We start from the raw sequence: 15,772 nt of genomic DNA on the forward strand, positions 1-15,772 counted from the left end.
CATATGGGATGATTTTTGTACTGTAAGGACCGATTTCTCTCTCAAGTACACACAGCCCCATCTTGTAAGTGAGGACTGAATATGGCTATTATGTGAAAATTGTAATGTTTTATGTCAGATGCCCATATATGATAGTACTTTGATTGGTATTCATAGGGCCATGCTTACTCCTTCTGTTTCAGGTATAAATATTACAAGTGCATATTTCAGTAAAATTTGGGGTTTTCAACAATGTAGTAAAATCAGTAAAATCAAGTAGATGCGTAGAAAAATTCTGACAAGCACAGAAAGTCGGTTGTTGCTCAGTAGAGTTCTGTTTGGCTGCTAAGTATCACTATGATTGGAAAAATATTGAACCAAGTTTAAACTTCAATAATTCTGCTGCCAGGAAAGCTGATTTTTGTATCTTTAGTGCAATAGGCTAGATTGTCAAGAATGAGTAGAGAATGGGCTTGCAGAGGAATCATAAAGCTGACATTACTAGTGAGATGTTCATAAATTGTTGCAGGAGCTGAGCAAGAAGAGAATTCTGTTTTGTTGCTTTTTTTTAATTATTTTTCACTAGGTTTTCAGAAGTGCAGAAATACCTGAAAACCATATACTGATGTAGGAGTGAAGGTTAATGCTTCTCAGCTTCTTCCACTTTTATGCCCCCAAAAGTCCGCTTCCAAAATACAATAAGAGAGCTGATGGGCTGCCACTGCATCTTTTTGAATTACAGTTGCCCCAAACAGCTTAGCAGCATTTGGAAGCATTCAGGTAGATCATCTGGCTCTGGAACAGTTTATTCCAAGGTTTTCTATACCCTTTTTTTCTCAAAGCCTGTATCCTGGTCCTTTTTGGCCCAAATCTCTCTCCTTTAAGAAAGAGACTGAGGAATTTACAGTAAAGTCTAGCTGGGACTAAATACAAGAAAGCAAGAATGTAGGGAAGAAGAGAGCATGATGTCAATTCAGAAACAATAGTAAGGTTCACGTAACTTTGCCCAATCTTCGTGAGCCTCTATATAAAACAAATGTTGTATTTAAATGAATATTGTTAAGCCTTGTATTTTCCAGCATATGAGGAGAAAATAAAACTTCTCTGTGATTGGTTTGTAAAGCTAGTTTTATATGGAGGCTTTATAACTAGTTTCTTAAAGTTTTATATGTTTATTTTTCTCAAGAGCTTTTGTGTTAGGAGATCTGTACGGTGACTAGTAGCTATCTTCAGACAGATAGCAGCATATTGACAACACTTGACATGGGCTGCATGCAGGAAATACACATTCCAGAATTTTGCTATACTTCAGTTTGATTAAGCCTGGTACAAATAACAAATGAAAACTGAAAAATGTTCTCTCTCACACATAATTAAAAAGCAGATGTTCTCTTTATGTGTTTTCTTACAGCTGGCAGCATTAGAGAGACAGATCTTCGACTTCCTTGGTTTCCAATGGGCTCCTATCCTTGGCAATTTCTTACAAATAATAGTAGTAATTTTGGGTTTATTTGGAACCATCCAGTTTAGGCCTCGATATATAGTTGTGGTAAGTCTCATTTATTATCTCTTATTTTTTGCAATTGGTTTTAAATCTTGTCCCATTACAAAACATAATTTTCTTGACGTGAAAACACCAAATGTTGTTTCTGTAGAAACTTTGAATGTCTCAAGTTTTTTTTTGAAAATTGAGGACTAGTGGCATTTCTGAAATTTTGGAAGATCTAAGAATAACCTAGAGAAAACACTGCAGACATATGACAGTGATACAAGCTCTTAATAATTCTATGTACAGAAGTAGATACCTGGTTAAGTAGGGGAACATCTACAGTTTAGTTCTAGATAAATTAAATAAAGAAAAGAAATAAAAATTGTTTTCAACTTTGCAATCAGAATCAACAGCCATTGAAAAAAAAATTAATAGGTCATATTTAGATGCACCTTCTTCTTAAATAGGCAGAAGCAAATATTAAAGAAATTTCTTTGGTTCTATGACCCATTATTTACAAAGAAATCTTCTCTTACTTGCATATAACTTCACCAATCCCTGTATTTACCACCTTCACCCCAAATAGCTGTGAATTTTCTCTGATGCTTGTAACTTGAAGCTTTATAGATATCTTCCTGTGTTCACGACATAACCAGGAATAAAAATACTTTTCAAAGCTTTGAAGGAAACAGCCATCAGAAGTATCCCTCTCACTTCCCTATAAGTTTCACCTGAATGGATGATTATTACATCTCTAGTTGATGGTGTCTGTATCTGGAATATTTCAGTTGTGTTTCCAGTAATGGATTTTAAGAGGCTCAAGTTGTTTGTTTTTTTTTCTCACAAAAGAGTGAAATAAATGTCTGCTAGAGAAGGCTCATTAAACTAATGCTTAAAAAGCTTCACCTCTTCTAGTCAAGCCTGAAATCCTGTAATTTTTGTCATGTCATTTCTTAAAAGAAGAAGTGAACAAAAAGTACACTCAAGGTATGCTGAGGTTCTTTACATTCCCTAATCTTCAAGAGCAGCCTATAAAAAAATGAAAATGGATTGATGTGTTTAATAGTACTGTTATCTATTACTTGCCATTGGAGAATTGGGCAGCAGTGTATGTACATACAAATACTGGTGACCTTTCTGCTTCATGTTCTCCATTTCGTATATGAGGCAAAGAAAGCAAGTGAGGGTAAGCATCTGTAAAATTACATAAGAAATTGGTGTGTAAAGTGCAACCACACACATCTCTTGCCCTTCGGGTTCAGTTCTGCTTTTCAGACATAGAAGTTCTGCTTTTGCTGTCAGAATGAAGCACAACAGATGCTGACTGCTTCTGAGTCTTTTCCAATGTAAACAAAGGTTTTAGGCTATATAATAATAGACATAATATACATTATATGTTATATGCTATAATTATAATATGTATTTATTATGTATATAATATATTAACACAACAATATATAGAGATACAATTATCATATATTTTTTATTAATGTAACATATAACATATATTATGTATTATGTATTATATATTATGTAATTTATGTAATTTATGTAATTTATATAATATAATTTATATTAAGATACAATATTATATATTATGATACAATATATAATATATAATAATAATTCATAATCATCTTTTTGCTCAGTTCCTACTTTCAGTCCCTGTGTTGATCTATACTTTGCACCAGTACAAGTGTTCAGACATTTGATAAACTATCAAACCAGCTTAAATTGCTCATTGAGCTATAGCCTGAGGATATTCCAATAACAGATTCTTCAGAAGCTGTGCTTTCTAGGGCTTAGTCAACTACATCAGGGCTTTCCCAGCAGCAACAGCACAACAGGAATCCACAGTATGGACAGCAGAAAGCCCTACAAGAGCCATCTCAAAAGCAAAGAGGAATCTGAAGGCGTCTTTCCCATGGAAGGACTCATACTGCCTCCCTCCTATTTCTGAAATACCATGAAACTGTGTTCTACCTGTTACAGCAATAAGTTTTTACCACTGGCTTCAAATGTAAGGTCTGCTTAATTCAAATCTTCAGCGGGGTCCTGAATTTCAGAATGTATTAAGCATGGTGTGCAGGGAGATTCCTACCCAGGCTGAGAAGTGAACTGTGCTCCAAATTCACTGAGAAGCTTCATGGGCTTCCAAGACCGTATCTGCACTTTCAGCCAGGTCAAAGCTCCTGAGTATGTTCATGTTGATGTTCCGTGCTAGAGTGTGAGTTTGTTTCCGTGAGTTTTGGGAAAAGAAAAATATTGAAAGAAATAGGTTTTTTTTATGTACTCTGACTATTGATGTTTCTGGTTTAGATTAAGCTAAATCCACTTTAACTGGAAGAGTAACCAAATACTTCAGGAAAAGTATTTTTTGTATCCGTTGTCTTTTCCTTCACACTTCCCTGAAAATTGGGTTTGCTAGTTCATATGCTGCCAGCAGAACACCAAACACTGAAGTAATGAAAGAATCATGTTAGATACAACAGTTTACTTCTGTAAACTGGCTACAGAAAATTGATTTGATGCATGCGTGGATAAACTGTCCCTATGATATTCTGTCACACTCTGGTAGAGACCTTGAATTAAGCTGAGGAGCTCTGGGGACAGACTACAGTTCTGCAGTCACAACTGAGCAGGCTGTTGTTAGTGCAGGCATTCAGAGCCATTGATCTCCGTGAAGACTGCACTAAAAGCTGAATAAACACAGAAGCAGTTGGATGCTTCTAACTCTCCCACTCTCATTAAGGCCAGGCTAGTTAGTTTAACACTGGCATTTAATGACTACGTAAGCTGTAGAAATTTATTTTACATCAGTGTAAGTATTTTGAAGTAAAAGTCTGAATAAAGAAATTACTTTTATTTCTTAGCTTGAATGATATAAAATTTGGGCAGAACTGCAACATAATGGCTGACTCTTGAAGCACTGCTATCAAATGCTGTTGTAATTCCAAGTAGAAGAAGTAGTGTTTGACATTCTTATTCTACAGAATTTCACATACAGGACAATAAGGATGGTGATTCTGAAATAAATCTGGAATTTCACTTGCTTGTTTGTAAAATTCTGAATTCTCAGAGAAGCTTGGGGAAAAAAAAAAGAGGAAAAAATAGCACTAACCCCAAATGTCCTAATTAGTTTAAATATAATGATTACTACTAGGGTTTTTTATTATTATTTTCTAATTTAGATGAATTGTTCTGAACCATTTGTCCTGTCATTAAGCAGATGTGTTATTTTCAATATTTGGATATTTTGTAGCTAAGTTATGTCAGTGAAAAGTTCCCAGGAGATAAAATAGTGCTGAGCTAATTCTTAATATTCATATATTAGCTGATTCAGAACATACGAAATATTTGCAAAGAAGGAAAAACATCTAAATCTGAGTTCTAACTGCAGTGTAATACACCAGTCACTCAGCTCAGGCATTTTGCTGTGATCCTTTTTCCTGTGCATACTTTTCCTTTTTTGATAGAACTTGCTATCACCAGCAAGATTTTCAGGGTGTTAAAATTGATTAAAAATGATAACAGGATACTTGTTAAAGTTGTTTTTTTCCCCCTGATATGGAACTTCCAAAGCCTTCCGAACAATGAGTCATATAGCTAAAATTGCACAAACCTGGCCCAAAGCTTAATGTATTAATGAACAGTGAGAGATGACAATAATACACTCAAATAGGGGAAATATGAAGTGGAAATCTCTGCTTTATTCACCTTGATTTATTCCACTAAATGATATGATATGATATATAGGCAATGTGTACGCCCGAAAAGCCAAAATGCATTTTCTTCGAATCAGAAGAACAGCTGGACCATATATGGGATTGTTTTACCTGCTTTACACAGTATTCAAGTATATACTGTGTAGTATCACAATGTGTGTGAAATATTTAAGCATCCAAAATTGCATAAGTCCTGTGTTATTACTGCTCCACCCTGTTGATTTATGCCCCTTTCCTTGTCTTCTTCCCCACATATGACTTAGTAGGGCTCTGTGAGTCCTGGTGCATCTGAGGTACAGACAGCTATTACAGGAAAAAGATCTGATGACTGAGTAGTTGCTGCCTTTCCTTTTGCACATCCATGGGCCACCATACATTTCTCCTAGTGAACTATGTCAGAGGAGGTACTGCAGTTATATTAAATGCACACTTGAGATACTTTGTACACCTGAACTAAAATTACCCCACAACACTTGCAATGTTCAGACTTACAAATTTCCCCTTTCTCTCTTACCTTTCAATTTAACAAGCCATCCTTCATATCTTTCCTTTTTCTCTGTGGCATTGTGTCCATCCAACAACAAATGTTTAACTCTCAAAGCAGTCATGTATGAAATCATAGAATCACCAAGGTTGGAAAAGACCTACAAGATCATTCAGTCTAATTGTCCACCTATCATCAATAGTTCTCACTAAATGATTAAATGACTTGCAGAGCTAAAAGAGGTATAAAAGTACCACTGTTATAGAGTCTGGCATTATGAAAGGGGATTTGAAAGGACGGACAGAAATATAACCTTTAATGTTTAGGGAATATTCTCTCCTTATAGGCCCCCAAATGCTTCCTCATCTCCTACAGTATCTAATCCGCAGTGCAAAAGGACAAAAACGAGAAAGCATACATTGTGTCCTAGGAATAAACCAACAGAAATTACCACCAATGTTCTGGGATCTTGTCAGCAGAAAGCATCTGTTAGGCAATAGTGTCCAAATGATTTTTAGGTATGCATGATGTGGGCTATAAATAAAAATAAAATAAACACACACACAAAAGCAACAACACAGCTCTCCCCATTTCTTCATCCTGTGTGGAAGATTCTTTCATTGGGGTTTTGAAGCTGAGAAGATCAGATGAGCCAACGATGAACTGGGTGGGGCTAACCAAACAATGGGAGCAAGAATGCCTAGATGTGAGTGGGATAAGTGTATGCAGACACAGCAGGACCATCAGGGTAGTGTTCAGAACATGGGGTGGGAGAGCTTGGATGGCAGGTCAGATCATGAAACAGAATAAAGGAGGTGCCCTGGAAGGGAAATGAGTCCTGTGGACCAGCACAGATCTGATGTTTCAGGTCCTTCACCACTCCTTCACTGACAGCGGCTGTCTCACCACCTTCATGGCACTTCCTAGCCCGGTGGCCCTTCCCACAGAGGATGACAAACCATCACTGCCATCATTTTCACTGCTGGCACAAAGCAGAATTCTTCGTAACAGATCTAAAACTTTTGAACTGCACTGAATGTGTATAAAGATATCATAGGGACACCTCCGTTTTAGCAGAAAGGACAGACACCTTGGTTTTCTGGTGATAGCAGCTATAGAATACAAACTTGATTTGCATACAGAAGATGTGGGAAGAATGAAGTATGTGGCTGGAGAAATAAAAGGACTGCTTTTTGCTGTGCAGGCTGCTCTGGCTAGTTGAATTGTATCTCTGCTCTCAACCAGCAAAACCTTTTTTTACACAAAGCAAGTCTCTTAAATTAAACTTCTCTCATGCTTTATTTTCCCCTTGCATTCTGGGTTCTTGATTGGAGATCTCATGGTCTGATTTACACACATGCTGTACTAGGCCAGTGGTTGCTGAACACTGAGCTCACGAAGTGCTGCATAAACCCTAGTGTTCTGAAAATAAACAGATCTCAAAACATCTTACATTGGATGCCTTTAATGTATGAACATTTGAGTGTAATCTCTGCATGTATCAGAACATAACTGGCATTCTGAGAGCTGTATCATTCTCTTATAACATAAAATAAATTAGTTAATGCTTGTACAGTTCTCACATTACAGTGAAGAGCATCTCAGAAAACCTCATGAGGATATTAATATTCTGTCTTCGGAGCAGGGTCTGAGTGACAAAGAGAGATGGAGTACTGAGTTAGTTATTCAGTGATTGAGTAATGTAGGATTCTTAAAAATATATTCCTAATGATTTAATTAATGTTTGCATTTTATTGCATAGCCACAAAGAAAAACTAAAGTGGCATGTATAACCAGAACTGTGACAGTTTCTAATTCTGTTTTCTTGCTTTTGTTTCTTAAAACTTCTCTGTTAGTACAGTCTCACTTAAGCACCTATGATGCTATATAAGGAAAGTTATGCTACTTGCATAATCGAAAAGCTGTTTTCAAATATGAAGGACTGCTTTCTTACTTTAGAAATGACAGAACTAGTTATGGAATATGTAATTATTAAGTTCTTCAGCAAAACAGAGCCTACACTTATAATTCCTGCCATTCAGAGTGTGTTGGAGGAGCCTCTCCTTTGCACAGTGTCTGTGTTTTGATGTGCACATCTGGTTTGCCCTTGCATTTCTCTTTCACTAACTACTGGATAAGTAGAATAGGCTAGTAAAACAGAATAACTTATCCTGGGAAAGCACATTGAGGTAGGTTTTTATCTGTGCAGTCCAGAAACCCTAAACAGATTTGTCTTAACCTGGCAGAATGAGTGTGTTTCCCATTGTTAATGTGATGATAAATTTCACTCACAGACAAAAAAAAATATTTCTTAAAAAGATGGAATTCTCCTGAATGCTGAGAAATCTTCTTTTTATAAACAGTTGTGCCTGAAATAATACTGAAATCCCAATAGCTGGCTTTGTGTTAAACATTCATTAATTTTGAGTGTTCTGCACCTGATGTTCTTTGGACACTAAATCCAGAGCTTATGATGAGTTGCTACAAAGTCAGCAAATGGGATAAAGTGGAATATCCTCTTTTAAGTGGATCTCATGAACAGTACAGATCCTATACTGCTCACAGCTCATAGAATATCTGCCTGTTTTATAATAGCCCAACCTTTAGTTGCCACCCTGCCTGTCCCTGTGCTAGAGTAGCGATACCCTCATTTTGTTTATTAATGATCTCCTTCTTATGCCACAGAGATCTCCAAACATTCTAAATACCTCATAAAAATTGAATTACACAGCTAACCTGTTCTGTGGTCAGAAACCATCGTATGCATGTAAGGATAATCAAGGTGTGGAAAACTTCATTCCTCTTCAGTTGAACTTTTCAGTGTACACCATAAAGAGGCACATAACTGACACCTGCCTAACAAAGCCAAGTTGACAGCACATATAGAATGGAAATGGAATCTGGCACAGTTCACATTAGGGTGTTAAATATTTCTGAATACATTGAAGGAAAACAGTAGTAAATTAGCCTCACCTGGTTACAGCTAATTAGACTTGCAAAGCCACTTAGCAGCAGTTCTCAATTACGAAGGTTATAAGCACATAAATTTTAAGTGACTGTGCCACTGCTCATTATGATTTTATGTGACTGTAGCCCCAGTGTGACTGAGTATGCACTTAGCTAGTCAGACGTGAATGCTTCTGAACTGTGCTGTTTGGATTGTTAATTGTGCACAGTTTTACTGTCATATATAGGTAAACAGCTTATCCATAAGGAAACAGAGACAGACAATTATGCTGACAATTCACACGTAAAAGATGATTTAAAGCAGACAGATAAATTTCCCATTTATGCCGTGGGTGGAGTATGTTACTTCTGCACTATGGTAAAAAGCTGGAGAACCTAGAAGAGAATTGGATATATCCAAATTGTGTGGCATCATGTTCACAGCCATAAGGGCTGCCATAGGCACTGGAATGGGCTGCCCAGGGATGTGGTGGAGTCCCCTTCCCTGGAGGTGTTCAAGGAACGTTTGGATGTTGTGTTGAGGGATATGGTTTAGTGAGAACCATTGGTGATAGGTGGATGGTTGGACTGGATGATCTTGTAGGTCTTTTCCAACCTTAGTGATTCTGTGATTCTGTGAAAATGAATGGATCAGGCACAGTCAGCTGAAATAATAATCTAATTAAATTATCTTCTACTTAAAGACTATTAAAAAAGCAGACTAATCTTTAAAATTTTCATTTTCCATCAGGATCCAAATGTCAGATCAACAGATCTTCTGTTTGGTGTTTTCTTTTTTTTTGTATGTATTTCTTCATGATAGTTTGTAGAATTTGGTCTACTTAAATTATTATACTATTCTGAAATATCTGTTAAACCAAAACATGAGTTACTCGCCATTGTTCCAAAAGTCAGCGTTTTTTATTTAATTGGTACCAGTAGGATAGTGTAAAATCATAAAGACTAAATCTATTTTATTAGTATGCATTTAGAGCAACAAAGGCTATTGGATTTGTAATTTCCTGTGATTCCTATGAGACTTATGTGGGGAGAACTCCTTTTCAGAACTGTCTGCACTTGACTGGTCCCAGAAGAACAATGCTTACTGATATCAAGTGTTTTTAAAAAAATTATTGATCTGCCCAGTATGAAGTCCTTTCATCTTCATATTTTATTTTTCTGTCTTTTTGCTTTCTTCCGGCTTTGTATTTAGTACACGGTGTGGACTGCCCTGTGGGTCACCTGGAATGTTTTCATTATCTGCTTCTATTTGGAAGTAGGCGGACTCTCTAAGGTAGGTCACTTACCATTTTTAGGTTTACGGGAGGGTGTGTTAACAACAGAACTCTTTGATTTTAGAAGGTTGGAACCACAGAAGAAAAATGTTGCTGTTTGAAATACAATCAGATATTTGAAGCTGGACTCCAATAAGAACTGCAGTGTTTTTGTGAATTTGTCTATGATAGTAAACAGCCATGGTTTTGAAGTACATAAGTGCAAAGTATCGGAATTACAGCTGCCTTCTGGAGTAACATCCGAAAAAAATACATTGTTCCATAGAAAATCTCAGTTCTTTTTGATTGTTGGAAGACAGACAATTCCATTTTGGGTGAATTATTAACTGTATATAAAAAAATATCAGAATTTCTGAGGCTGCTTTGAAAGCCGCTAAAGAAAATTACTAAGAAAGTTAATGTAATAACTTGTTGAGGAAATTGCTCTCACAAATGACAAAGAATGACTTTTTTTCACATCTGAATAAAACTTTCCTTTACATGGAACATTATGCTCTAGTTCACTGAGTTCATATTCAAACCTCTGATTAGAGCAGAAGTATTTGCTGGAATTATCAAGATATGTGTTGCACTCATAAAATGTAGCACTTATGTTAGCATAGGTTATATTTAGCATTGTATCTACAGTGAATTCCATACAGCATTTGTAGATTATCATCAAATTTTTATGCATAGATTATATTAATCTTTGTTTACTACTTCCATACTTAAATGATTTTAGGTATGGTATGCCAGAAACACAAGTAGATACTCGGATTATTAGAATAAATGTCCACGCTACTAATAGTAGGTAGAACAATATTGATTATACTACTGTTGATTAATACAATGATTTTAGAAAATTCTGAACTCTACTCATTTCAGGTGTCAGTGTTTGTGAGCTATGGTATTTTTTTTGAGTTCATCAATAAAACTCATAGATTTTGACTAACGACAAACAAAAAAACTGTTGAAACTGAAACCAGTTATTAAGAAATAAAATGTTATCTGATTGGTAAAAATTCCATAACAATTAAAGATTTACATGATCACTTCCTTTGGTGATAAAATTTCATAATGAAAATCTAAAACAGCTTCTTTAGTCTCTGAATATGATCTACTTCACTAGAAGTCATATGCTTGATAAGAAAGTGAGTACCCTTCATAGACCAAAATAAATAATTGTATTCACTTGTTTTGACTCAAAAATCTATTAGGTAAACAGAAGTGCAACAAACAGAAGCAGTGAATTTCTGAAGTAACTGTTCTTTCATTCTGGTTTATAAATAGTTGCATTTTTTCAATTAGTTTGGTGATGTCCGTTATCATAATGACTACTGTATTTTTTAAAGATAACTAGTATGTTTACGTAACTAGGAAGTAAATTGAAACTTGTAATGTGACCCTGAGTTTTTGAAAATCAAAGTTAACTTTCCATTGCAAAGGATTTTTATTGCATCCTTACTGCATTGAGCATTATAATTAATTAATGCATGAGCATTATAAAACAACAGGCATGAATTGAAAAACTGTATCTTCCAGTTTTACTACCCTGCATCACTTTTTACTTAATATTAATATTAATTACCCTGGATATTTTTACTTAATATTTGACAAATCATAATGCAGAGACATGGTAGTACAAACATTACTTAAGCAGCAAAGAGAAATGCCCTTTATTATTATTTAAGTTGATTGATCTCAGAATTTTGGTGGAATTTTTATCATGCAGTTTGTAATTATAATGTTTGAAAAGTAGTTTCTCAACAAGATGATACACGTGACATTATCCTCATGGAAGTGCTTCTGTACAAATTACATCGAAGGCACTGCTAGAACCAAGATAATAATAATAGAATCAAGAATTTTGTTAAGTAAATTGTGAAATTTGGAGTCCTTTCAACACTGTTTCAGAAAATTAGATGATGTGGTTATCAGCACATAGAGGTAATATCTTAGCTATTCACAGATTGATTGATATCTGATACTAACTTAATTGGGGCCCATGTTTTACTTAACATCCTAGCTTAACATTCATCCTTATTCTTCATGAATACTTTCTGGTGTTGTAAGGAATGGTAAAAATGTGCTGTTAGAGAGATAAGTTAGTACCACCATCAGAGACTTTTCAGAGGAGGCTATTTTCTTAGTGTTGACATCTCAGCTGGGAATATTCAACTCTTTCTACGCTGTTGTTCTTTCCTTTTCTTTTTCCTATTCCTTTTCCTTTTCCAAAGGTTTTTATTTCTAAAATTAATGCAAATTGTTTGTAATTTTTTGTAACCTTCATTAACTTGCTATCAGGGAAAATTAAAATGCTGTCTAGCAGATGACTGATTTTTAATTTTATTTTATTCTTGTCTTTTTAAGAAGTACCATGTCTATTTGTTCTTACAAGAATAATTGTTCATTGGAGTTATGTGAAAATATTAGATCTTCAATCATGAATGCTGTTATAAAATATTACCTGGTGTAATAATAGATAATAATGATAGTTGAATGTTCTGTGGAGTATGCATGTAGTGGACAAGGTGGACTTTTCAAATGTCCCAATAGAAACCCCACCATAGCTGAAGTTTAACTCAGATCTTACTCTTGCTGCTGAAAGGAAGATCTCTTTTGAATTTGTTTTTTTAATTCAGTCAAAAAAATCCTTTAAAGGTAATAGAAGACTTGATTGAGAAAGACAGGTAATTTAGGCCACTTTTTTTGCTGCGAGGGTCTGAAGGTAAAATTTTTCTTTCAATTTTAATACACAACATTCAGCTTTTCTAAGTAGACTGATTTTTGCTTGTGGGTTTTTTGTGTCTTTTTCTTGTTTTTCGGTCTTTTGGTTTTTTTATTATTTTTTTTGTTTCTTTTTGTTTTGTTTTCCTGAGGAACAGCTTGATTTTAGTTTAATACTTATGAATCTAGTACATCAAAATCTTTAATCTGTTTTTGAGAAGGAATGATGAAAACTTCTATCACCTACTCTCCCAGTATCGAACACCCCATATGTAACTTGGTCGTCTTTTTTTGAAGGATGATGCTTTAGAAAAGGCATCACAGAAATTCTATATATTTAAAAAAAAAAAAAAAAAAAAAAAAAACTTTTTAAATTTTCAAATTCTAAAATCCTTTGTCAAAAATGAAATTTCACATATACCCAAATATTTTGGCCCAAATTCCCACCAATGTTTCTGGTTCTAAGAGTCTGGTAAACCAGACGGGAGAAAGCTGGTGGGGATGGCTAAGTTGAGAACAGGAAGTCTATATATGCTAGAAACATATATGGTCTAGGTCTATAAGCTTATGGTCAAGGAATTCACATATGTCTTGGTTCTTGCTCTAACTAATATGTTATTTTATACAAAGAGGAACATTTGCATAGAAGCAACTGAAAGGAGCCTGCCCCCCAGTAACAACAGTATAGTAATTAGAACAATCTCCTAGGAAAAAAATGAAATGGATTCAAGTCTTCTCAGGTTTGAAAAGGAAATAAGCCTGGCTGTTCTCCAGGTAGGCTATTTTAAACACAAGATTAATGAATAAAAGTCTCATTTTTAAGTACTGCGTAGACAGCTTAAGATCAAGGTTCTTTTTCATATCTGTTACAGAGCTGCAAATAAAATGTCAATTTTTTTCAAAGGCTAACAAAATGGTATTTGATCAGAAATAAAATATGTTTATAACTAATTTTTTGTTTGTTACTTTAGGTTTTTATTTTTTTTTTTTCATTTCAGCAGTGCAATCCCACCAACACTGCAGCAATTAAAAAATGTCCACATGAAAAATGAAAATTGCCTATACTTTCCATGTACTACTTTCATGAAATTGAAAGCATAATTTTTAGTTTTAACCATTCTGTGTGAAAGAAACAAATCTGCTGTTGTAACATGACCTTTTAAACTTCCACTGCAGGATGACAGATTGCTACATCCTTTTAGCCATTGAGCTCACTAGTTCTGTGGATGTTATTCTACATCTCAAAATGAAAATGTTTTAATTATCACATTCAAGAATATGGACAGTATTAGACATATAAACATCAACAAAATTCTCAAGAATTAAGAGGCAAAAAAAACATTCCCCACAGTATATCTGAAAATGAGCTTTAATTGACTCTTACCTGATATAATGCTTGAAGCTGTCATTCTTCTTAAATATGGGCAAGAACTTCAAACATGTATATGCCAGCTTTCCATCACTAGCAATACATTCTTCAATATACTTTTTAATTTACAAAGAAGACTTCATTTGTTTAGTGTGCACAATTGATATTTCTATCATTTACCTCCCTCCACTATTTCAGATCAAGTATGAAAACCATTGTGTTTGTTTGTATTTATCATTCACTCTGCCAACTAATACTTTTTGAGGGATCAGCTTTTACTTCTTGTTTCATTGCTTATTACTGTGAAGTTTTCTTGCCTGTATTATTGCCCTTTATCCAATAAATGTACAGCAGCACTCCAGATGTTTCTACAACATTCCTTTCCTGTTGTTTTCTATATGTTACCTAAGCAGCTGGGAAATGTGCATTATTATTCTATGATGTTTCTGTCTGTATTTCCATGGTGTATGCTCCTTGAGCATAAACTTTGCCTCTTTCTAGATAATTTTATGTTTAGATTTCAAGGTTGAACTGTCTGTCAGCTATGTCTGTTGCTGCTTTTGATCAAGGATTTGCATGACACAGACATATATTCAGTAGGAAACTGCTTCTAAAACAGCTTTCATTTATTATCAGTTCCTTCATTTTTGATGTTGAATTTAGGTGAATGTGACTTCTAATGTCCGTGGCACTAGCCTCATTACGCTTTCCACTGTATTCAAAGGAAAATTTACATCTCTTAAATAGTAAAAAATTCTTGTTCACATATATTTTCTAGTAAAATTTACTTTTATCAATGTGTCTTTATTAAACTAGAGACAGAAGTATTGACTAAATTTTTGTATAGCTCTTTAGTTATTGGATAGAATTGTTACTGTTAAAATTAATTATTTATTCTATCTGAAGGAAACAATGGACTAATAAATGACTTGCTACAAATGCTGTGGGAATAAAATCTTAATACTCTTTTCTAAACAAAATATTATGCAACAGAATGAGGGCTAGCCACGTGGACTTTATTCTGTGTACTTCTGGAATCCAGTTGACCCCCTTTGGTGCGTGTCAGTCAATCATTAATTATTGTACAATTATATCTAATCATCTCAAATTGAACAAGTTAAGCACAAAACTAATGAAATTTTATAATAGAGATCCAAAGGTATACTGGGGGCTTGTAGTTTTTTTGTTTTGAGCTTTTTCACTTTTTTTTTGTTTGTTTCTGTGGTTACTGTGGAATGAAACCAGAAGCACTGCTTGAATTTAGGCTAACAATATCAAACATAGTACACTAATATATACTAATGTGTGCAAAGTGAGAAAATTAAAGCAATTATTTTGGCTTAATTAGCATCATAATTAGCTCTATGGGATAGCCTGTTACAAGAGGTATGTGAACAAAGTTGGCAGCATCTATAGATCAGCAAAAATAAGTTCTAAACTTAAGAAAAAATAAATGAAAGTAAAATCTGTATGGAAAATTAGTGGGGAGGGTGGAAAGTAGAGTAGAATTCCTTAGACTATGAAAAGACTGAATGTAAAGCCTGAAACATCTACTCAACTGTTAACGGTTCTTATGCGGAAGATCAGTTGTTTTCATACCTAATGAGAAGAAATCATTTGCTGAACATGCAGAAGAAGACTTGCTTGAAATTTTAAGGGAAGCCTTCTAGTAATAAATAAACTGAATAGGATCTAGTGCTGCTACAAAGCTCCATTGCTGGATATGAAGTAAAGGAATATTGATCGAGGACGATCTAGAGAACTCTTCTGCCCAGCTAT

At 34.7% G+C, this 15,772-nt stretch overlaps 1 protein-coding gene across 3 annotated transcripts in view; it reads left to right on the forward strand.

Moving 5' to 3' along the window:
- NKAIN3 (sodium/potassium transporting ATPase interacting 3) overlaps positions 1 to 15,772 on the forward strand; it is a 339,390-nt gene that overhangs the window by 163,154 nt on the left and 160,464 nt on the right. For all 3 annotated transcript variants that reach the window (XM_090138341.1, XM_090138342.1, XM_090138343.1), the window contains exons 2-3: positions 1,391 to 1,528; positions 9,837 to 9,917. In XM_090138341.1, the coding sequence (XP_089994467.1) occupies positions 1,391 to 1,528; positions 9,837 to 9,917 (219 nt within the window). The remainder of the gene's footprint in view (positions 1 to 1,390; positions 1,529 to 9,836; positions 9,918 to 15,772) is intronic.

Source organism: Phasianus colchicus, chromosome 3 (assembly GCF_987193195.1).
Source record: "Phasianus colchicus chromosome 3, bPhaCol1.hap1.1, whole genome shotgun sequence".
Taxonomy (NCBI): Eukaryota; Metazoa; Chordata; class Aves; order Galliformes; family Phasianidae; genus Phasianus; species Phasianus colchicus.